We start from the raw sequence: 24,509 nt of genomic DNA on the forward strand, positions 1-24,509 counted from the left end.
AGGACTTTCACTTTCTTTCATTCATTCTTGCCTGAGAAATCCGATGGATAGAGGAGCCTGGTGGGCTATATAGTCCATGAGGTCACAAAAGAGTTAGACATGATTTAGTGACTGAACAACAACAAATGAGCATAAAAAGTGGCAGGGTAGAGGGGAGGTGGAAATGAACTGACATTTGATCAGAAACCTGGATGATATGAAGGAGTGAGACATGGAGAATTTGGGGAAAGAACATTCCAGGAAAAGACAAAAACAAGTACAAAGCCCCTGAGATAGGAGCATGCTGTGCTGTGCTGTGCTTAGTTGCTCAGTCATGTCTGACTCTTTGAGACCCCCACGGACTGTAGCCTGCCAGGCTCCTCTGCCATGGCAAGAGGAGGCATGAAGACTGGAGTGGGTTGCCATGCCCTTCTCGAGATGGAAGCATATGTAAAGTGTTTAAGAAAGAGCAAGAAGGCCAGTGTTGCTGGAGGGTGAGGAGAGGGTGTAAGATGAAGCTGGAGAGGTTTCTAGGGCTAGATGAGGAAGTGCCTCACAGGCACGATTAAGAATTTTGAACTGGATTCTAGATGCGATGTAAAGCCAATAGAAGGTTTTGAGCAGGGAACTAAAACGATCAGATCTATATTCTGAAAGGCCTGCTCTAAAGGCTACATACTGAACGATTCCATTTATAAGACACTGGAAAATGTAAACAGAGACAGAAGTAGATCAGTGGGGATAAAAAAAGGCTGACTACAAAGGGCAGCACTAGAGACTTTTGAGTGGGTGATGAACTATTGTGTATCTTGATTATGGTGGTGTTTATGCAACTGTATGCACTGTCAACATTCACAGAACTGTACAATGAAAAGAGAGAACTTTATTATATGTAATTCAAAGACAGTGGGACCCATGCACACGGTCTACACTGGCTGATATGCAAGCACCTCATGTGGGTGCAGGAGGCATGGCACGAGGAAGGGAGCCTAATTAGGAGACGATTACAGTAATGCAGGGAAGAAGGAAATGGCAACCCACTCCAGTGTTCTTGCCTGGAGAATCCCAGGGACGGGGGAGCCTGGTGGGCTGCCGTCTATGGGGTCGCACAGAGTCGGACACGACTGAAGTGACTTAGCAGCAGCAGCAGGGAAAAATGATGGCATATAGTTGGAAAGTAGAGCCATGAGATCAGCATGGTTTTTACCATGGAGTCTCTCACTGGTGCACTGATGGAATACAAGTGTTGCTATACTCTCTTATGTAATTTTTCACCTAAAAATAGCTCAAACCAGTGTCAGATTCTACAACTGCCTCCAGAGAGAAAACCATTTGTATCATTTGTATCATTGTAAAAACTTTGCATTGAAAATACCTTTTAAAACCCTAATTAATATAATTTTATTTACACTGTATTTTTTATTATATAATAAATATTATTCTATGACTAAGTTTATTATACTAATTCAACCTTATGTTTGCCCAGCTAAATTTGTCTAAGTAGAATATTTAACCAGCTGAAAAGAATAAACTGCTTTCAATTTCTTTAGAAGTATTCACATAATTGTTATACTGATCAACTCACTGAATCAATAAAGCAGATCCTGAAGTACAGACCCCTGCTATTTAACAATATTTTCCTAGTCTTATTAGAAGTATGCTAGAATGGTGATCATTTACTTCAGTGGTTTGAAAGCTACAGAGCCTATGTTACCAAGGGTCCATGAGACCACCAATGAAGGTCCTCAAAAGTGGTTCAAAAAACATATGGAAGTCATTCTTTAACCATGATAAAGCCTCAAAAAGCTAACAAAAATGTCTTTATTTTAAATGTTAAAATAATTACATTTGTATGTGTAGTTTTAGTATACAACATTTCAAAATATATGGTCAATAACGGAAATCTAAAAACCAAAAGACGTTCAGGAAGAAGCAGCCATTAAACTTAATATATGACAACTGAGGTCTAAAAAGAATGAGATCTAAAAAATCCTCGATATGCACTTAGCTAGTGGCCATGCCAGGACCACGGTGTTACAATACTAAGTCCTGTCCAATGGCCACTGGGTGACCCTGATGCAGCCCTGCAAACTGAAATACGCTTATAGCAAGTAAGAGCTGCCTTACTCAGTTTTTTAGCACACAGGTACCTAGCACAATACTTTGCAAACAGCAGAACTCAGGAGTGGTCTCATGGGGAACTGCCTTTATCTTAAGTGATTATATAATTCAGACAGCTCACTGATTCAGACTTGTCTCTCCTCTCAATTATTCTGCATTAATTAGGGCTTATGCTACCAGCACTAACTAAAGCAATAATTAAATTCAATGGGATTATAATAGGGTTTGGCTTTTGGCTGAAATTTCACCAGATAAGCAAGACATTCACAGAGTTATATACAAGTAAAGCAAAAACCTAGAGAAATGAGGCAAAGAAAGATCTTGGAAAATCTGCCTAAGTATAAGAAAATGTATCTTAAGAAGAAGTATAGACTAGGTATAGATAATAAGCAAAATGACCATATCTAAGTAACTACTAAATATTTTCTAGTTTCTTTTGTAATGAATATAAAATTAATCAGTATTTTATTATCAACATTTTTTTTAGTGAAATAAAACAGACTACAAAATGTGAGTACTAAAAGAGCTTCACAAAACTTGTTTCAGTAATAAATATACACACATAATTTATACCAAGTCACAAAACATTTCCTACTGTGGATAGCTATCAAACCATTTAAAGCCTCAAAATGTTATATATAAGATGGATAAACAACAAGGTCCTATTGTATAGCACAGGGAGCTATATTTAATATCTCGTGACAAGCCCTAACAGAAAAGAATATAAAAAAGAATGTATATACATGTATAACGGAGTCACTTTACTATAGAGAAAAAAAATCAACACATCATCTTAAGTCAAATATATTTCAATAAAATTTTTAAAATACCAATATGAAAAAAAAAAAACCCTTGAAAGCCTCTGTTGCAGAAAATAAAATCTGAACTTACCATTTTTTTGGCATGTTCTTCACACAGAGGTGTCTGGTGTGTAATGTCAAAGACGGGCACAGAACACTGCTGTCCATCTGCGAACTTGGCTGTGCAACTTGAGAAGAGTTGCTGAGAGCGGTTTAAGAGGATATCTGGGGTTTTTTTAAGTTAAGAATAAAATATACTGAAACAATTTAATTTTTCAGTTTCTATATAAAATTTATTTCTTCAGTTACTTGTGCTTAGTAATCATAAATTTTGTTTTCTACAAAAGCTAAAGAACCAACCCAACCACTATTATAGAAAATGGTAACAACTGAATTTATCATCTTCAGTTATCAGAAGATACTTCTAAAGGAGTCTATTTTGCTAATGAGCTCCTAACATGAGTCTCTCTTATGGCCATTCTGATTTCTGTTATTTAGAGAAGCAGGGTCATTTCCTTCCTAACACACTAACTCCTAAAAGTTACACTATGATGGTTTAAACAAAAACAAAACTTTCTTTTAAGGAAAATTTCTGCCTAAGATACTAATCAAGAATAAACAGTTAAAGATTTAATTACAAAAAAACTCATCTATCCATATTTGAATTTTTCATTTCACATTTCCAATACTAAACTCAAACTTCTAACTTATGAAATATTACTTTAAAATTAAAACTATACTATTAAAAGTGGAACATCAGCTTTTTGTCATCATCATTTTTAAGCAGTGATACTTTTAGCCACTAACTACATTTCCATATAATAGATATAAAGTATGTATCCTTTGCATTTATATCTATTTATACTTTATTAAGAGAATATGTTTCATTTATTCCTTTATGCTTTTACAATTAAGCATACAGGAAAAAAACCTTTACTGCATAGAAACTGTTGCTGGAAAAGCTGTGAAAATAAAATACCAAGACAAAGGAAGGAAATACTCAGAAAGATACTAAAGAAAAGTAATTGCTACTATATTAATTTTTAAAATCCTACTCAACTTTAAATGTTTAATAGAAGTGAAAGTAATAAGATTTTATGATCACCCTGAAGTTCCTTAACATAGGTTTTCCTCATGTATATGCTTTCTTAGGATATCTTCTTTCCTAGTTAGTGATGTTTGTTATCTTTCATACATTTCAGATCAGCCATGTACTCAATAAAAAGAGCATATTAATCCCACAGTAAAAAAAAAAAAAAAAAAAAAACCTATAAAACTGTATAACTTTCTAGGAAGACTAAAGACAGTTCTTGAATAATGGGATTTTATTTTCCTGTCAATGGGTGTCATGGTTATCTCTTACAAACTACCTCCAACTACTGGAAGGACCAGAATCCTATTTTAAAAAAATTTTATTTAAATGACAGCCATTGGAAGAACCTACTACTTGCTGTCCATTTTGCCCATTTTGATATAATTGTTGAATACAGAACTATAATGACAAGCAGAAAAAAAAAGCTCTTCAGTTTTTGAGCAAAACAAATGCAAGAAACTTTGAGTAAACACCAAGAAAATCAGAAGTAATATAAAAACTATTTTAAATACTAAATAGCTATGATTTCAAGCATCGTTCACTTGGCCTAAGAATGAAATCTATCACCCCACGAGCCAGTACTTTTCAATGTGCACTCAGTTAGTCAGGAGGATACGTTGGAAGCAGTGTCTGGTGAATGGAAGGGCTTTGTTGGTGCACTGTTCGCCCTTCACAGTCCCGCTGCATGCTGCCGCTTCCATCTCCTTCAACGTGGTCCGACTTACGCTAAGGAATGAAAACATAATAAGAATTTTTTTAATGCTTTAAGAATCTAGCGCAATTATTCAAATAATGTTACTATTTTATAACATTCACACTTTTAACTACCTAGATTCATTAATTAATATCCAAGTATGAATTACAATGACCAGTTCTAATATTTCTCCAACTGACAAAACAAATAATTACATTATAATTTGGCCTCAGCTATGTCCATCTATTTTGGGGTTTTGTTTGTTTTTTTTTTTAAGTGATATTTTGGTTTCTTTTACTTCACAAGGAAGCAGCAGAAAATAGTGAAGACCATGAGATTAGATCAGACAGACCTGGTTCTGAATTTCAGCTCTACCTCTTACTAGCTCTGTGATCTTGGGCAAGTTACTTAGCCTTGCTTAAGTCTCAACTTCCTCACCTGTGGAGTGGAGATAAGAGTCCTCTAGCTGACAGGCAAGCATCAAAAGACGTAACACATCTAAAACACCACACAGAGTATAGAGTATGGTACATAGTAAAGAATCAATGGTTGTCAGTCACCACTATTATCAACATTGTTAGATTTTGGCCTCAGAAAGCTTCTAAACAATACACCTGCAAAATAATGAACCTAATACATGAGGAATGGGATGCAGAACAGAAAGCTAAGCAATGAAGAATCTCCTTTCCACCCCGTCTCAATTTGCCAGCTTCCACTCGCACTATTAATTAATATGTGTTCATTTTATTAGTTTGTAATCCTTCCATAGTTTTATACAAATATTAAATTTTTAAAAAAATTTAATTCTTGGAAGTTTAAAAACTATGCTATCTATGTAATTCTATCAAATGTCATAAACTATTAGGCCTTTACACGTGCCTGAGTATGGAAAAAGAATCTACTTGGTGCACTGAGTCACAAGTCAGGCATCAAAAATTGAAAAATCTTTTCAATTGTTTGTTTCTAGTATCATTCTAAGGATTTAAGTGAGATGATTTACATTAATTAGAAAAGGTCATATAGAATCTAAGTTACATCTAATATTTCTATTACAATTGTAACTTTCATATACTGAATGCTAAAAGGTGCTGCCTTAGAAGCGGCTTTAATTAAGAGTTCTGCTAGGTTTGTCAGGATCACGAGTGAGGAAGTAGGTCATTAAGCTCACAATTCCCAAAAACTGAAGCTTTACTATTTTGGCAGCTAAGCCCAATTTCTCTTGGTCGAGATTTAAATAGAAGGTAGCTCTCTAATTTGAATGGATAACTTCAATTGAACTCTTTAGTAATTTACTCAACCATCTGCCAGGCCTAGTGTTACAACATAGCCCTCACTTACTTTATCCTAAACTTCAAAGTAAACCCCATTGGCTTCAATTTTAGAATCATCATTATGTTCTAACTCACCAATCTAACTCTTAAAATAAACCCAAAGTCAGGATTTCAATATCCCCATAGAGAATAATCCCAACGAAACAAAGGTTTTGATGCTGTTAACATGAAAATATTTACTGTGGGCTTCCAGTTTGTGTGCTCTACTGGATCCTCTGTTAAAAAAGAAGATTCCATACAAACAATACTATCTCTCTGCAGAACTGTGGTCTATAAGATATTGAGACTCAGGTTTATAAATTTTAAGCTTTTTCAATGGTTTATTCTACATGCTCACCCATAAATGACAAAGTTACTAGATAAAGAATATTCCGGGAGTTTGTGAGGACAGGGAGGCCTGGCATGCTGCGATTCATGGGGTCGCAAAGAGTCGGACATGACTGAGCGACTGAACTGAACTGAACTGAAGTTTATATCTAAACCATATTTTAAGAATACCTATTAGAAGGTAGCCATTATAGTTTCAATTTCTAAAATATTTAACAGCAACTTTTTAAATGTTTTCTGTGGAACTAGGCCTCTGATAACAAAAACATTAAATACAGAGGAAGTTAGTCAACTGAGTTGATTTTTGAAGACCTTATATATAATGTAAAGAAGTAAGGAACTAATCACCAAGGAATGATTATGGCACACTGGCATATGATTATCAGCAATGCAGTGAGCAATAGAGCATCTTATTAATCATGGGGGACATAAGCAAATGACATCACATAAATTTGAGATCTGTAATTTGAGTTCATCTTGGTGTCTGTTTTGTAACACTTGGTTATCATGAAATTTTCTGAAAAACATCACTAAAGGTGGTCTGGGAGATGATAAAAAGGGGTTGATTCTGCCAGTTAAAAATCATAGGTAAGTACAGTTTCCATACAGATAGCGAATTGTCCCAAACTCACAGTATAGTCTCTTTATATGTCACATCTTTGACAGAGTTGTAACAATATATGAGACCCAATATAGACAGTGATCTATATCTAGATTGCTTCATGCTGGACAAAACTAAAATTTCTACTGAAATTATACACTCGAAAGCATTATATCATATAAATGTTAGATATCTTTATTTTAAAACGTATATCAAAATGAGTGAGTTCTTATAACAAATAGAAAACAGAGCCTCACTTGTTCAATTCTATTCATTCATTCATCAACACTGGAGACTAAAAACAAAATATACACTGTCCCTGCCCTCGTCTGGTATGACAGAGAGACATTAATGTAAGTATAAAATTCTACAATGAAGCAGAGTACAGAGCACAAAAGCGTATGTATTAGGAGACCAAACACAGTCAGGGGAATCTGGGAATGTTTCTCTGAGAAAGACAAGTCTCTGACCACGTAAGAAGTAAGTTAAGCCCTAAATACCTTCTCGTACAGACAGTACCTCCATGACAGGAGACAAGAGTTCTGAAAGTGAGAGGAAACACTGCAGCCTGCAGTCACTGTGGAGGTATATCAGATATACATACGTAGTTTCAAACCACTCCAAATATGCCAAGAAGCAGAAAATTCTTAAGGGCATATTATTTTTTGAGATACTCAACTGGAAAATAGGTTACTTTGTTAAAGCAAATATAATGAAAATCAAAATACACAAAATGAAAATGAAATTTCAAAAATTATAGTTATGTAAGGAATATGATCAATAGCTACAAAGCAAAGGTTAATTTTTAGTTTTCAGCTTGTTTTAAACCCTTTTTCCCTCAAATGACTTATGATCGTCCTTGAAAAATTAAAATACACAAACTACAAATTTTTTTAAACTTTATCAATAATCCCATCAACTTGAGATAATTCTGGTAATATTTAGGTATATATAAACCCCAAAATGTTTTACATATATAATGTTTATTTGCATACACACACACACAGAAAAAAGACTAGGAGGAAAAAGAATAAAAATATTCATAGTGCTCATTCTGTTTTGTGAATGGTGATATTATGGAGATTTTCTGCTATTTTCCATATTTTTCAAACTTTCACAATAAGCAAATATCTTCATTATAAACAGAAGGGACTTTTTCCCCCCAAAGAAATCCAATGTAATAAAACATTCTGAATATGATATTTGGGATAATGTATATACTACCAGAAAATATAATAGAAATGCTTATATAAGAAAATGCTTATATAAGTCAAAAACATAAAACACCACTTTGGTAGTTAAAAAAAAAAACTATACGTATTACTTTTACAAGAAATTACTTAACAAGAAATTTTTAAGCATTGTATTTTTTTAAAGACAGGTAGCATTCCCAAATTCTCTACTAAATAAATTCTAATTGAACTCCAGCAAAATTCTAGTAATACTTTTTTTTTTTAATGGTCAACTTGTGGCAGGATAATTTTGCCATCGCTATAGAACTTTGAGCAACAAAACCAAAATACAGGGCTTAAGTACTTCAGGATAATATGTCCACCACTCTCTGTGTCTTGACTATCCTCTCAAAAAATAGAGAAAACAGACAGGGTGAGCTCTTAGAAACAGGTGGCTGTGTGGAGCTCTGACCTGGCTCGACTGCATGCAGCTCTCTGCAGCTCCTGGATCAGCTGGCCAGCACACTCTGGTTCTCTACTAGCCGCCTGCAGCAAGGCCTTCCTCAATGTGTGCCGACATTTCTTTTGACGAGATTCTGCCCGCTCCAGGCGGCAGAGGTGCTTATATTTCTGCTGAAAGTAAGTGCAAAGTTGGGTCACCCTGGAGCTCCTACTCTCCGTGTCATCATCATCCGACCTAGGAAGTGCAGGGAGAGAAACACAAAACTTGATTACATGGGAGGTGCATTTTAGAAAAGAGAAAAGCAGGTTGAGGAAAGGGGGCTGGATGTACAGGGCTGAAACTGGTGGCTCGTGAGCACACACAATGAGAGGAACAGAATTCAGTAGAGCAGCTGAGAACGAGTACAGTGTTCTAACACTAAGCGGGCAGCAGAGACAATCCAATGCTCTAAGAGGCTTAAACTTCTTAGTCCGTCATAATTAAGACATTCCATGTATCAGTGTCTTCTAAATTTTAAGTAAAGAGGTATCTGGGGGAAGAAAATAATTTCTTTACCTCGATTTACTAACAAGTCTGAATAAATGACATGAAGGTTATGATGAAACACTCAGCGTAATTTCATAAAAGATAGGTCATGCCAGAAATGGAGCAGTGAATACATCTAAGAGCTGTCCTTTCAGATGCCCTGGTTTTTAACTACCTTCTTTTGCTAAGCACTAAAAGAATTTTGATTGTAGGGATCACAATCATTCTACAGCATTTGTTCAAACCAAGGAAATATCCTAAACATTTCACATCCCAGGGAATTACACAGAGGCTTTTCTGTCTTTGGGTTCCCTAGGTGGTGCAGTGGTGAAGAATCCGCTTGCAAATGCAGGAGACACCAGCAATGTGGGTTTGATCAATGGGTCAGGAATATCCCCTGGAGGATATTCCAGGGGATATTCTTGTATATGTGCCTGGAAAATCCCATGGACAGAGGAGTCTGGTGGGCTACAGTCCATGGGGTTGCCAAGAGTCAGACCCAACTGAGCACTTTTTGTCTTTATGCTAATATTGATTGACGGGTAGCCCTGGCTGGAGCACTATGTTGAAAAGGATGCTGAGAGTACATCAGGCTCAAAAAGAAACAGTACGTTGGTTAGTTAGCAATGTCTACCACCAGGAAAAAGGAAATGGCAACCCACTCCAGTACTCTTGCCTGGAAAATCCCATGGATGGAGGAGCATGGTAGGCTACAGTCTATGGGTCACAAAAAGATTGAGTGACTTCACTTCACTTCACCAACAGGGAAGTTAACAAAGTCATTTTCCTAGGTAACAAATGTGACCTCATTTTTTTTTTTTTTTCCTATTAGGAATAATGCACATAAGACTGGAAAACCAACCTGTATTATATATTACCTTCCTTCTCTTATATCCTAACATAAACAACACACATGTGACACTCCAAACGATATATAGTATCTTACTAATTTGCAGTAAATCCTGCTCAGTTTCTCTTCTCTTCTTGAGTGGCATCACCCCTCTTTCCTTCAAAATAGCTCATAACCAGCTACTCTGTAAACTTCTGTTTAGTATATGTCCTAAGTCATGTTTTCTTCAGCACAGTTTTTACTACAGATATACCAACTGAAGGATCTCACTTCAGTCTTTTCCTCTATTTGACATCCAACATTTGCTCTATGTCTGTCATACTTTGTGAAAAGCTAGGAGCTATTTAAAATTTCAATTTCCCAAGACCTACCCTAGATGTGCATGCATGTGTGCTAAGTCATTTCAGTCATGTCCAGTTCTTTGCATCCCTATGGACTGTAACCCACCAGGCTCCTCTCTCCATCCATGGGGTTCTCTGGGCAAGAATACTGGAGTGGGTTGCTATGCCCTCCTCCAGGGGATCTTCTGAACCCAGAGATTAAACCCATGTCTCTTATGTCTCCTGCACTGGCAAGCGGATTCTTTATCACTAGTGCCACCTGGGAAACCCACCCTAGATCTACTGACCCAGAACTTCCATGGGATAGAACACAGCAATCTTTTAATTGCTCCCTAAGTCTCACAGCAGGTCTCCATTTCAGAGTTCTGGTAGGGCCAGTAAATGCTGTTAGTATGTTTAATGTGAGATAGAGAACAACAAGTAACAAAGGAGAGGTACAGATAAAATGCTTTTAACGTCTACTGAAAAGACTCCAGGATGAAAGGCTTCGTAGAAGAGATGACAACAGAACAGAACCTTGAAGAAAAGGTGGAATCTGAAGATGAGAAAAGAAAGGGATCTCACAAGGATAAAGCAATACGCCAAGATACAGAGATGGACAGGATAGGGAACAGCAAGGACCGAAGAGCTTAGGTGGGCTAGGGAGAGGGGTATGCAGAGTACTGATGGGTAAGGCCAAACATAAAGGCCAGATTACAGAATTTAACCTGTATTCCACAGGCAATGAAGAACTCTATAGATTATTAAGAATACAGCTAACAATAACTGAGCTTTGCATGAGAAAGATTACACATGTACAGATATAAACGGAGAAAGAGATAGAAGAAAAGAGTAATGAAGAAGTTATTACAAAACCCCAGGGACGGGCTTCCCTGGTACCTCAATGGTAAAGAATCCGCCTGCTAATGCAGGGGACATGGATGTGATCCTGGTCCAGGAAGATCCCACCTGCCTCCGAGCAACTAAGCTTGTGCGCCAGAACTATTGAGCCTGTGCTCCAGACCACGAACTGCAGCTACTAAGCAAACGCGCCACGACCACTGAACCTGCTCACCGAGAACCTACAAGAGAAGCCAGGGCAATGAAGAGTAGTGCCTGCTCGCCACAACTAGAGAAAAGCCCTAGCAGCAACAATTGGCTGTGACTCGGCACAGCCAATATACAAATAAAGTTAAAAAAAAAAATTCCAGGTAAGAAATAACAAAGACCCCACACCAAGATGGCAGCAGCAGGACTGGAGAACACGCGAAGTCATCTGCACGTATTAAAGATTTGTCAGCTGGGCAAGGAAGAAGCCGAAGGGACAGTTATCAGCCAGCAGCTCCACTGGCGAAGACCAGGAAACAGCAGCAAGAGAAAATCTGGGGTAGGAAATAAATTCCATTTTGCGTGCATACATGCACAGTCAAGCCCATCTCTTTGAAACCCCACAGACTACAGCCCACCAGGCTCCTCTGTCCATGGCAAGAATACTGGAGGGCTTCCCAGGTAGAGCTAACTGTAAAGAACCCTCCTGCCAATGCAGGAGATGTAAGAGACTCAGGTCCGATCCCTGGGTTGGGAAAATCCCTTGGAGGAGGGTGTGGCAACCAACAAGATTCTCCAGTATTCTTGCCTGGAGAATCCCACGGACAGAGGAGCCTGGTGGGCTATATAGTTCGCATAGGATTGCAAAGAGTTGGACACGACTGAAGTGACTTAGCACACACGCAATAATGGAGCGTGTTGCCATTTACTCCTCCAGGAGATCTTCCCGAATCTGGGAGTAAACCCCCATGTACTGTATCTCCTGAACTGGCAGCAGGGTTCTTTACCACTGAGCCACCTGAGAAGCTCAAATTCCATTTAAAATGCAGAGGAGCCATCAAAGGGAGTGGTAGAAAAACCGTTGGAAATTATAAAGTTGAGCACTTTTAGGGAAGAGATACAGATTTCAAAGTCAACAGCAAACAACTGGGAGTGACTAAAAGTAAAAGGCCACAGAGATAATAGAAAAAACAAGACACATAAGGGCCATTATCACAAAAGAATTTGGTGACTGGGCATGAAGGATAAGAAAGTCAATAATGACTTTGAATCTGCATAACTAAGAGAATGCAAGTGTCATAATAGAAAGAGAAGAGAAACAGTTAAGTCTTAAAGGGAAGATAAAGGTAGGGTAAATAATCAACTGCCAACACTGTTATTTAAAGACTCTGCTGCTGCTGCTGCAACTCAGTTGTGTCCGACTCTGTGCGAACCCATAGAGGGCAGCCCACTAGGCTCCTCTGTCCCTGGGATTCTCCAGGCAAGAATACTGGAGTGGGTTGCCATTTCGTTCTCTAATGCATGAAAGTGAAAAGTGAAAGTGAAGTCACTCAGTCATGCCCGACTCTTAGCGACCCCATGGACTGGAGCCTACCAGGCTCCTCCATCCATGGGATTTTCCAGGCAAGAGTACTGGAGTGGGGTGCCATTGCCTTCTCCGAAAAAGACTCTATTACTGCACAGAAAATGGACTGAATGAACGGTTCTCAAGTTAACCATGGGAAGCTGCACCTGGATGCAGAGGCATGTTTTATGTCGTGATAAAAGTTTTCAGAGCTTATTCATAACTCTCTTATTTATCTTGCTGTGGCCCAATAACTGGCAGTTTGCAGACTAGCACAAGTTCACAGACCATCCTTGGTATGGTCCTAAACTAGAAAAGTCTTCAAGGTGCCTTCCACTCTAAGACGGCTTGAGAGTAATACTTCAAGGGGCTTCCCAGGTGGCTCGGTGATAAAGAATCCACCTGCCAATGCAGAAGACTTGGATTCGATCCCTGGGTTGGGAAGATCCCGTAGAGTAGGAAATGGCAACCCACTCCAGTATTTTTGCCAGGATAATCCCTTGGACAGAGGAGCCTGGCAGGCTCTAGTCCATGGGGTTGCAAAGAATCCAACAGGACGGAGCATGCAAGTACATTCTTCAAACCTAGTTGCTGAGGAAGATTACAAAACTAGGAAGAGAAAGGCCAGGTCCTATCATTTACCAGCAGTGACAAGAGCTTGTACCTACAGCATTCCTCAGTAAGTGTTAAGTCTCTTTCCTTCTTTAAATTTTCTCATTGGTGAAATGAGAGACATAGCTGGCTCCTCTATCTCCCATGGTTAAGAGGAATAATATGTGTGAAATCACAATATAAGTACAGGTATTAAGATGCTACTCATAGCCCCACGTACAGAGCAGTAAAATTCCGAACTTGATTTCCTAAGACTTTAGGCTTGTCTATAATCTCAGAGCAACAAGAAATTTTACAAATAAAATTAACGTTAATTTATTAAAACAAAAGAGCAAAAACTTTCCACAAAGAAAAAATTCAGGACCAGACGGATTCACTGGTGAATTATACAAAATGTTTGAAGAATTAGAGGGCTTTCCTGGTGTTCCAGTGGTTAAGATTCCATGCTCCCAATACAGGGGCATGGGTTTGATCCCTGGTCGGGGACTTAAAATACCACATACTGCAGGGTGCAGCCAAAAAATGAAACAAAACAAAAATAAAAACTACAGTAAGATGTCACCTCCAACCTGTTGGAATACCTATTATCAAAAAGAAATAACAAGGGTTGGTGAGGCTGTGGAGAAAAGAGAACCCTTGTACACTGTTGGTGAGAATGTAAACTGGAGCAGACACTTGGGAAACAGTCTAAACAGTTCAAAAAATTAAAAATAGAACATAACTACCACATGACCCAGCAGTCTCACCTCTGGGGACATAAAATCACTGTCTCAAAGAGATATCAGCATCACCAGGTTCACTACATCATGACTCACAATAGCCAAGATGTAGAAGCAACCTAAGTGCCCACACACGGATGAATGGATAAAGAAATTGCAGGAGATGTACATAACAGAATATTATTCAGCCACAAAAACAAAATTCCTGTCATTCATGACAACATGGAGGGACATCAAGGGCATTATGCTAAATGAAGTAAGTCAGAGAAATAAATGCCATATGACCTCTCTGTGTACGTGCAATCTTTAACAAAAGACTTGATGCCGGAGACAGAGGTATATGGGAGGAAAAATAGATAAGCTATGTTTTAGGGCATTTTGTTTTGTTTTTTAGTTTAAATAAATTGAATAATAAAAAAGGATTCTGCTTAGTCTCTCATGGTAGAAACAAGACTGCAAAAGAAACTTTCCGAACACTGATACCAACAATCTTACTCAGGAGCTGGTGGTCCTGCGCTCCATCTATGTTGCCTAACCCCATCTTTTACATTCAAGCATATATATGTTTTCTCTATTGGCAAATGTAGTAATATTAAGGATAATTTTAAAATAAAGAAGATTAAAAAAAAAAAAAGGTCAAATAGAGATTTCGACATCCCATTCTCAGTAATTGATAGAACAAAATGAAAGGAAATCACCAAAGATGAAAAGAAAGAAAATCAGAGAAAACCTCAACACTATTAACCAAGTTGACCTGATATTTACAGAACACTCTAATCTAAATGTGATCTCTGATCACAGTTAAACACACAATTAAATGAGAAACCAGTTCCTGATAAATCTCCAAATATGTGTAAACTAAATATCACTTCTAAATAACCCATAGACCAAACAAGATATCAAAAGAGGTATTAGAGTTCCCTGGTAGACCAGTGGTTAGGACTTCTAGATCTTACTGCCAAGGGCCTGGGTTCAACCCCTGGTCAGGGAACTAAGATCCCACAGGCTGCACAGAGATTTAAAAAAAAAAAAAGGAGGTGGGGTGGGGTGGGTATTAGAAAGTATTTTGAATTTAATAAAAATGAAAACATGTCATACCAAAATTTGTAGGATGCAGCTAAAAACAGTGTTTAGAGGAAAATGGATAGCACCAAGCATCTATACCAGAAATATCTCAGATTTACATGACTTAAGCTATTATCTTAAAAACTTCAAAAAATTAAAGCCAAACAGAAAAAAAATAAAGAACAGAAAGCAACAAAATAGGACTTTCCTGACGGTCCAGTGGTTAAGACTCCACACCCCAGTGCAGGAGGCAGGGGTTCAATCCCTGATCAGGGAAGATGCCGCATGGTGGACCCAAATGAAAAGAAAGCAATGAAATAAAAAATAAGAAATTAAAAAGGAAGAAAAAGCAATGAAATCAAAAGCTTTCTTTAAAAAGATTAAAATCTATTATGAAGCTATTTTAATTAAAACTTTAAGTTATTGGCACAAGGACAAACAGGCCAATGGAAGAGATTAGAAAAAGCACAAATAGACAAACGCATAATATGTCAAGGGTTCCAATGCAATGGAAAACAAGTGTTCGATAGTGTTGCTTAAATAGAAGTCATATTGGAAAAAAGAATGATCTTTGGTCCTAACTCACATCACATATAATATATACAAAAAAAAATTCCAGAAAGACTGCCAGTAAAACAATAAATCTTTTAAAAGATATTATGAGAAAATAGCTTCATAATCCTGGCATAAGCAATGATTTCTCAAGTGAGTCACAAATAAACTAACCAGAAAGGAAAAAAAAAAAAAAACAAAACACTAGTAAATTGTACTCATTAAAATTAAGAACTTTATTCTATTGAAGGCATCATTAGGAATGTGAAAAGGTAAGTAGTTCCTGGCAGTAATTACTGTTCAATTGCAAAAAAGCAAAATGGCTGTCTGGGGAGGCCTTACAAATAGCTGTGAAAAGAAGAGAAGCGAAAAGCAAAGGAGAAAAGGAAAGATATAAGCATCTGAATGCAGAGTTCCAAAGAATAGCAAGAAGAGCTAAGAAAGCCTTCCTCAGCGATCAATGCAAAGAAATAGAGGAAAAGAACAGAATGGGAAAGACTAGAGATCTCTTCAGGAAAATTAGAGATACCAAGGGAACATTTCATGCAAAGATGGGCTCGATAAAGGACAGAAATGGTATGCACCTAACAGAAGCAGAAGATATTAAGAAGAGGTGGCAAGAATACACAGAAGAACTGTACAAAAAAGATCTTCATGACCAAGATAATCACGATGGTGTGATCACTGACCTAGAGCCAGACATCCTGGAATGAGAAGTCAAGTGGGCCTTAGGAAGCATCACTATGAACAAAGCTAGTGGAGGTGATAGAATTCCAGTTGAACTATTTCAAATCCTTAAAGATGATGCTGTGAAAGTGCTGCACTCAATATGCCAGCAAATTTGGAAAACTCTGCAGTGGCCACAGAACTGGAAAAGGTCAGTTTTCATTCCAGTCCCAAAGAAAGCCAACGCCAAAGAATGCTCAAACTACCACACAATTGCACTCATCTCACACGCTAGTAAAGTAATGCTCAAAATTCTCCAAGCCAGGCTTCATCAATATGTGAACCATGAACTTCCTGATGTTCAAGCTGGTTTTAGAAAAGGCAGAGGAACCAGAGATCTAATTGCCAACATCCACTGGATCATGGAAAAAGCAAGAGAGTTCCAGAAAAACATCTATTTCTGCTTTATTGACTATGCCAAAGCCTTTGACTGTGTGGATCACAATAAACTGTGGAAAATTCTGAAAGAGATGGGAATATCAGACCACCTGATCTGCCTCTTGAGAAATCTGTATGCAGGTCAGGAAGCAACAGTTAGAACTGGACATGGAACAACAGACTGGTTCCAAATAGGAAAAGAAGTATGTCAAGGCTGTATACTGTCACCCTGCTTATTTAACTTCTATGCAGAGTACATCATGAGAAACGCTGGACTGGAAGAAACACAAGCTGGAATCAAGATTGCCGGGAGAAGTATCAATAACCTCAGATATGCAGATGACACCACTCTTATGGCAGAAAGTGAAGAGGAACTCAAAAGCCTCTTGATGAAAGTGAAAGTGGAGAGTGAAAAAGTTGCCTTAAAGCTCAACATTCAGAAAATGAAGATCATGGCATCCAGTCCCATCACTTCATGGGAAATAGATGGGGAAACAGTGGAAACAGTGTCAGACTTTATTTTTGGGGGCTCCAAAATCACTGCAGATGGTGACTGCAGCCATGAAATTAAAAGACGCTTACTCCTTGGAAGGAAAGTTATGACCAACCTAGATAGCATATTCAAAAGCAGAGACATTACTTTGCCAACAAAGGTCCGTCTAGTCAAGGTTATGGTTTTTCCTGTGGTCATGTATGGATGTGAGAGTTGGACTGTGAAGAAGGCTGAGCGCCGAAGAATTGTGCTTTTGAACTGTGGTGTTGGAGAAGACACTTGAGAGTCCCTTGGACTGCAAGGAGATCCAACCAGTCCATTCGGAAGGAGATGAGCCCTGGGATTTCTTTGGAAGGAATGATGCTAAAGCTGAAACTCCAGTACTTTGACCACCTCATGCGAAGAGTTGACTCACTGGAAAAGACTCTGATGCTGGGAGGGATTGGGGGCAGGAGGAGAAGGGAATGACAGAGGATGAGATGGCTGGATGGCATCACTGACTCGATGGACATGAGTCTGGGTGAACTCCGGGAGTTGGTGATGGACAGGGAGGCCTGGCGTGCTGCGATTCATGGGGTCGCAAAGAGTCGGACACGACTGAGTGACTGAACTAAACTGAACTGAATAATACATTTAAGATACCAACTTACTTCTGCTACTGAGAGACCTCAGCAAAATCCTGCTGCTGCTGCTGCTGCTACTAAGTTGCTTCAGTCGTGTCTGACTCTGTGCGACCCCACAGACAGCAGCCCACCAGGCTCCCCTGTCCCTGGGATTCTCCAGGCAAGAACACTGGAGTGGGTTGCCATTTCCTTCTCCAATGTATGAAAGTGAAAAGTGAAAGTGAAGTCACTCAGTCGTGTCTAACTCTTCACAACCCCATGGACTGCAGCCCATCAGGCTCCTCCGTTCATGGGATTTTCCAGGCAAGAGTACTGGAGTGGGGTGCCATTGCCTTCTCCAAGTAAAATCCTGAGAGCTCCGCTTTGGCATACGCATCTACAACTATACTAAGTAACCAAGGAACCTTCATCAAAACAAGGCCAAACTGTCTCCCCAAATTTCTTTAAGTACCATTTTAATTTAGGAAGAAAGTTCATGAAAAGGTTCTTCAGAGGGGAATGCGGTGATCAAACCACTGTCTGTTTTTCTTCCCAAAACACAATGCACACATTGAGGGATTTTAAATGGCAAAACCTTTTCAGAAATCTCACGTGGCAAAAATTTCTTGAAGATATAATGGACAGGCTAGGCAGGACCAGCTTCCTAGAGCTCTCCATTTGCTGTTACAGTGGAGTACAACTAGAAGCTGGAAGGAAGTTGTTCTACAGGTCATCTGCAGTACAGGACAGAGTTCCTCAGAGAGCACAGCAGTAGATGCAGACGTGCAGCCGCAGGCATAGGAGGGATGATAAACCAACGCAACCCCAGTTTCACCCAAGGGAAAGAATGCGGTGCCCTGTGCCTGAAGCAGAACACTGCCTGAAGCATAATACGAGTTCAACGAGAATATGCTGAGTGAGTGAACAAACAAATGAGTGAAGAGGAAAAGATTAAAGGGACAGCTGGGCAAGAACTAAAGACTACTGCTTGTAAAAAGGAGAAATACACACTGAAGGGAAAGAAGGGCCAGCAAAGCAGAGTATCATGGTGAGTCAAGGAAGAAGCATGTAGCAAAACTCGCCAAGAAAGTAAAATGCTACAGAGATAAAGACGATAATAACTGGTCACAAGTCTAACACAAATTCTGAGAACTCGGCAATTAAGGAAGAAATGGAATATAAACTGCTCCTGATCAAAGGCAAATACTGCCAATACTAATGTTCAGGTCACCTGCAGAATTAAAATAGGATTCTCGGCCACCATTTACCTGTCGTTTCTCATGAATCAGGTATTATGCTGAGCATTTACGTATGTTACCTCATTTAGAGCAATTTGTAAAATTAACTCAAAATATCCCAAATCAAGCTAAGCTGATATGAATATCAACCTTAGGAAATATGTTTGATATTATCTATAACTTGGAAAGAAAGCGTAAGCTCAATTGTACTTCCATCTGAAAGCAAGAAATGCTAATGATAAGGAAACAGTCTTGAATGACATATAAAACAGAACCTCAGAGAGAGAAAAAAACATACCGCATTTTCCAATACTAACTTGGAGACAGGAGAGACAGGGACAACTATATGGGATATAAGTGCCAAGAGTGGATACGGAAGCATTAGGCTATTAAAGGTTAAGGACAACGACCATTAATAAATACAGCTAACTCTCCTGCTCTAACTCCACATCCAAATAAGCTTCTGACCATAACTGGCTTCCCGTGTATTTTTGCTTAGTGAACATTTGTACCACTTAATGATTGTATTTCTGACTATAAACTGGCATTTTGGCTTATACATTAGTCTCTAATGGATCAGTTTCTTAAGCCTAATCATCTCTGGGTATACTAACAAATCACACTGTACGCCTATAAATTCAGAAACCAGACCCTAGAATGTATATCCATACAAGGATATTTTGAAATTCTAGGAGCTGGCCTGGGGCAGATAGTCTCCCCTCTATCTTGATGAACATCTATTTAACAGAACTTAATGGGGAGGGAGGAGGGAGGAGGGTTCAGGATGGGGAACACATGTATACCTGTGGCAGATTCATTTTGATATATGGGAAACCAATACAATATTGTAAAGTTAAATAAAATAAAATTAAAAAAAAAAAAGAACTTAAAAAAAAAAGTAGCCGAATCTGTAAGTCACCTTTTGGCCTCACAGGAAAGGATCTCAGTCCTCTCACACTGCACCCAGAGCACTGACCCATGATACTGAGGCAGTCCTCCGAAAGAGAACTGAAGGGGCTGGGCATTAACCTACAGCTTTCTGATAAGGCAGGTACCAAGAACCTCTAATGAGACTATTTTGGAAACTACTTTAACACATTAGGAATATTCAGCACATTAGAAATATTAAAGAAAGGATCAATCTTGCATAAGATGGAGGTGAACTAAAAAGAACTATTCCCAGCTACTGCGTGGATAGGGCCAAAGAAAACATGGAGAAATCAGACAGGGAGACTCGAAGTAGGCCAGGGACACTGGCAAGTTCCTTAACCCGTCAAGGCCTTGATTTCCTCTTCTATAAAATGAGGAAATGGGATCAGATAAACTCTCAGGTCCCCTTCAGTTCTAAAATCTATTACAATTGGTTCCTTCAGTCATAACTGAAAAAGGTACCGAAACAAATTTACCAGGGAAACATAAACATCACTCTCCTCAAATAATATAGTACATCTCCTCTCAACTGGAATCTGTTTCTACCTGCATTACAATAAGACTACATCCAGTAACATTTTAAAAATAAGCATATATAGGAAGAACCCATTTACTACAGTGGAAATTGAAGACTAAAAAGGAAAAGGAGGACTCACGTGTGTCTTTCGTATCTGAGGGTCTCTCGGATGGACCAGGCCACCTGGTATGGCGAGGCCTGCTCTGAGTCCTCAAGTTCTTCTCCACTCTCTTCAGACCAGTCCAACCCTAGGACAGGGGAGAGGATGTGGCAAGTTAGAAAAAATTCATGTTTATTTAAAATTTAGATGAAAAGCTACCTGAAACACATAACCCAATACCTGTGGCAAACACTACCATAGTGTGAATAAATGCCTCCTGATGAGTTTCATCCCTGTTTCTAGCAAAGATATTAATAATGAATGTATAACATGCACTCAAATTTAAAACGATGACATTGTAACAAAAAGGCTCAGATGAACTTCTTCTATAGGATTCTTCACAAAGGGAGAAGAAACAACAGAGCGTTCAAGTCAGAAAAAAAAAAAGAAGGGTAGAATTTCTTAAGTATCAAAACATATACACTAAAATAATGTCAGAAAAACATAAGAGATATTCAAGACAACGGGGAAAGAAGCCTAATGTATGTTCAGGCAAGAAAAAGGCAAAAGGTACCACTGGACTCATGCTATACCTCAACAAAGAAGGGCCCTTGAATAAATTGTTAAAAGGCAGGCACACTGCATCCCCCCTCTCCCAACAACGTCTCTGGAAGAAAGGACTCCATCCACAAAGCAGGAGCGTGCCGTCTTTTCTTCCCCAGGTGAAGAGGAAAGGGCAGGACTGTTGTTCAGTCGCTCAGTTGTGTCCAACTCTTTGCGAGCCCATGGACTGCAGCATGCCAGGCTTCCCTGTCCTTCACTGTCTCCCAGAGTTTGTTCAAATGCATGTCCACTGAGTCAGTGATGCCATCCAACCATCTCATCCTCTGTCGCCCCATTCTCCTCCTGTCCTCAGGGGCAGGACAAAAACGTTCTATTTCTAATGTTACTGGGGTTTCTTTTAGTTAAACAAAAGCTGTCACATTTTGAGTTTCATTTTGAAAACAAGATTAGAAGGAAAAGCAGAGAAATAGAGTATGAATAATGCTTATGCATTTTGTTAAAAGCATTATTTTTAATGACTGGATAATTATTAGCTTCCTACATAAAGGTTCTGCGTTTTTAAAAGTTTTGTATCTTGAAGAGGTCTTGATAAATACTGATCCTGCATAGCCTAAAATACAACAGTGTGTGGACTACTTAACATATTCAAAACCACTATGAAACTTTAATTAGACACCCTGATGACTAGTATTCTATGTCTTCCTTCTTGAGACCCTCAAAAATCAAGAGACAGTCTTTATTACGCACAATTAGTTATAAAGGATCTCACAGATTTCTTCCATAATTCAAATAGGTTTAGTGTCCAATATAATTGCTTAGTCATGTCCGACTCTTTGCAACCCCATGGACTGTAGCCTATGAGGCCTCTCTGTTCACAGAATTCTCCAGGCAAGAACACTGGAATGGGTAGCCATTCCCTTCTCCAGGGGATCTTCGCCACCCAGGGACCAAACCTGGGTCTCCTGCGTTGCAGGCAGATTCTTTATCATCTAAGCCACTAGTTCACAGGTGCCACACTAGGAAATTAAGAAAAGGTTAATTGAAATGCAAATTAGAAATGCTTAAAATTAAATAACACTGCCAACGGCATAAAGAAACTCTAAACCTAGTTCCAAGATGACTACTCAAACTATCAGGTCATCTTAAAAAGTTACTTTCTCTAACTAAAATAACTATTAATTTGTTAAAGAGTAAGTAAAAAAAAAAAAGTGATCACATCATTAGCTTCAGGATGTTGAAAGGTGAGATCTTTCAAACACAAAGTGACACTTAAGGCACCTTTAAAAATTAGAACATGAACTGTTATTTTTTAAGTTTCCGTAAAAGTCAAAATAATGTCTACTAAGTCACCTATGCTTTTTCTGAAAAAGTCAAGATATAAGTCGTAAGAACTGAGATTGAAGTGCTTCTCCTGTTGTAAAATTAACTGTCCAGTAAAGCAAACCTTTGATCTTGGCTTCATTATCACCAGTTTCAACATAACTAATTGAGATAACCAACCCAAACGGGACGGGAGGAGACAATTAAATACTGCATTTTTCTTTAAGTATTCTTTGCTGACATGAATGCAGACTTAGTTGTAACAGTACATTACAATTTCTGGTTTCTCCGAAATAACCTGTTTTAAAAACTTGGTGGCAGAGACCACACAACATTGTAAAGCAATTATCCTCCAATTAAAAAAACAAAAACTTGAGTTCCTCAAACATTTACATTTTCTAAAAATAAAAAGACAACACTTTTCCATGAGTTTTATTTCTGTTCAAAATGATTGAAAGTCAGCCCTCAACATAACGTAAAATTTCAAAAGCTAAAATATTATCAGTATCTAGAAATAAATAGAAATACAAATAAATATTTAGCAGATGATGTGGGTAAATGCTGGAACGAGAGGCAGATGTGCAAAGAAAACTTAGATCTCTGCCTCAAAACTAATGCCTAATGAGTTCCAAATAGATGACTGAAATAACAAAAGGACTAAAGAAAATGTTGGTGAATACATACATATATATATGTTTTCTTGGAATGAAGACAGCCTAAACAAAGGGAGAGGGAAAAAAAAACTGATTCAAAAAGAAATCTTAAAAAAAAGAGAGAGAGAGAAAGAGAATTTACATAAAAAATTTTAACCTCTAAATTCCAAAACCTTTATGCTGCTGCTGCTAAGTCGCATCAGTCGTGTCCGACTCTGTGCGACCCCATAGATGGCAGCCCAACAGGCTCCTCTGTCCCTGGGATTCTCCCGGCAAGAGTACTGGAGTGGGTTGCCATTTCCTTCTCCAATGCATGAAAGTGAAAAGTGAAAGTGAAGTCGCTCACTCATGCCCGACTCTTCGCGACCCCATGGACTGTAGCCTACCAGGTTCCTCCGTCCATGGGATTCTCCAGGGAAGAGTACTGGAGTGGAAAACCTTTATAATGGGCACTAAAAGCGAATAACAAATAGGAGGGAGGAGAGGCTTTGCAACAAACATGAAATATGTGTAAAAAGCCCTTACCTATCAAGAAAAAAGAGAAATGCTTAAATAAAACTGGATGAAAAAACTGACAAGATAAAATAGGAAATACATATGTGCAAAAAAGGCAGTATGAACCAATAGTCAAAACTACATTATTAACCTGGAATAGCAGTTTTTACTCAAAGTTTGGCCTACAGATCCCCAGAGGTCCCTTAAACCCTTTTGGGGAGACCTCTAGGCCAATACTACCTTCAAAACAATATTAAGATATTATTTGCCTTTTTTACTGTGGTGACATCTGCACTGTTGGTAAAACAACAAACCATAGTCGGTCAAACTGCTGATGCCTTAGCATGAATCAAGAGGGGCAAAAACTGCACTAGTTGTCAATATATGTTCCACACAATGACTTACAGTGAAATGAAAGAAAAAAACAAGCCAAAGCTCAATTCTGCAGTAAAACTTGAATTTATCACTGATGGTATGACAAATTCTTATGAGTCAGATTTTTCTGATATGATTAGTGTTGATATTAATGAATGCAACCTAAAATTTTAATATAACAAAATATGTCAACATTTGGGACATGTGTGTAATTCAGTAAGCCAGTATTTACCAAATGACCAACATACGATGTTACAATATCATCCATGGGTAAGATATTCATTCAAAGTACAAGGCAAATCAGTGGATTTCAATGTAACTGTATGCACAATTCCTTGATATGGTTTCAGATTTCACATTGAAACTAATCTTTAAAAACTACCGCTTGTCAAGTTATGGTGAAGAACCAATTACAAATATCTACAATTTTTTGGAAAAATAACTATTAAAATACCTGCCCTCCTTTTCCTACAACAAATGTGTAAAGCCATCTTTTTATCTA

The 24,509-nt window shown here is 38.3% G+C and overlaps 1 protein-coding gene across 18 annotated transcripts in view; it reads right to left on the reverse strand.

Annotated features, from left to right (window-relative positions):
- Nucleotides 1–24,509, reverse strand: part of INO80D (INO80 complex subunit D) — a 70,215-nt gene that overhangs the window by 18,542 nt on the left and 27,164 nt on the right. For all 18 annotated transcript variants that reach the window (XM_055573227.1, XM_055573217.1, XM_055573229.1 and 15 more), the window contains 4 exons: nucleotides 20,640–20,748; nucleotides 8,591–8,815; nucleotides 4,610–4,719; nucleotides 2,992–3,125 (listed from right to left, as the gene is read on the reverse strand). In XM_055573227.1, the coding sequence (XP_055429202.1) occupies nucleotides 2,992–3,125; nucleotides 4,610–4,719; nucleotides 8,591–8,815; nucleotides 20,640–20,748 (578 nt within the window). The remainder of the gene's footprint in view (nucleotides 1–2,991; nucleotides 3,126–4,609; nucleotides 4,720–8,590; nucleotides 8,816–20,639; nucleotides 20,749–24,509) is intronic.

The sequence above is a fragment of the Bubalus kerabau genome, chromosome 3, assembly GCF_029407905.1.
Source record: "Bubalus kerabau isolate K-KA32 ecotype Philippines breed swamp buffalo chromosome 3, PCC_UOA_SB_1v2, whole genome shotgun sequence".
In the NCBI taxonomy this organism is placed as follows: domain Eukaryota; kingdom Metazoa; phylum Chordata; class Mammalia; order Artiodactyla; family Bovidae; genus Bubalus; species Bubalus kerabau.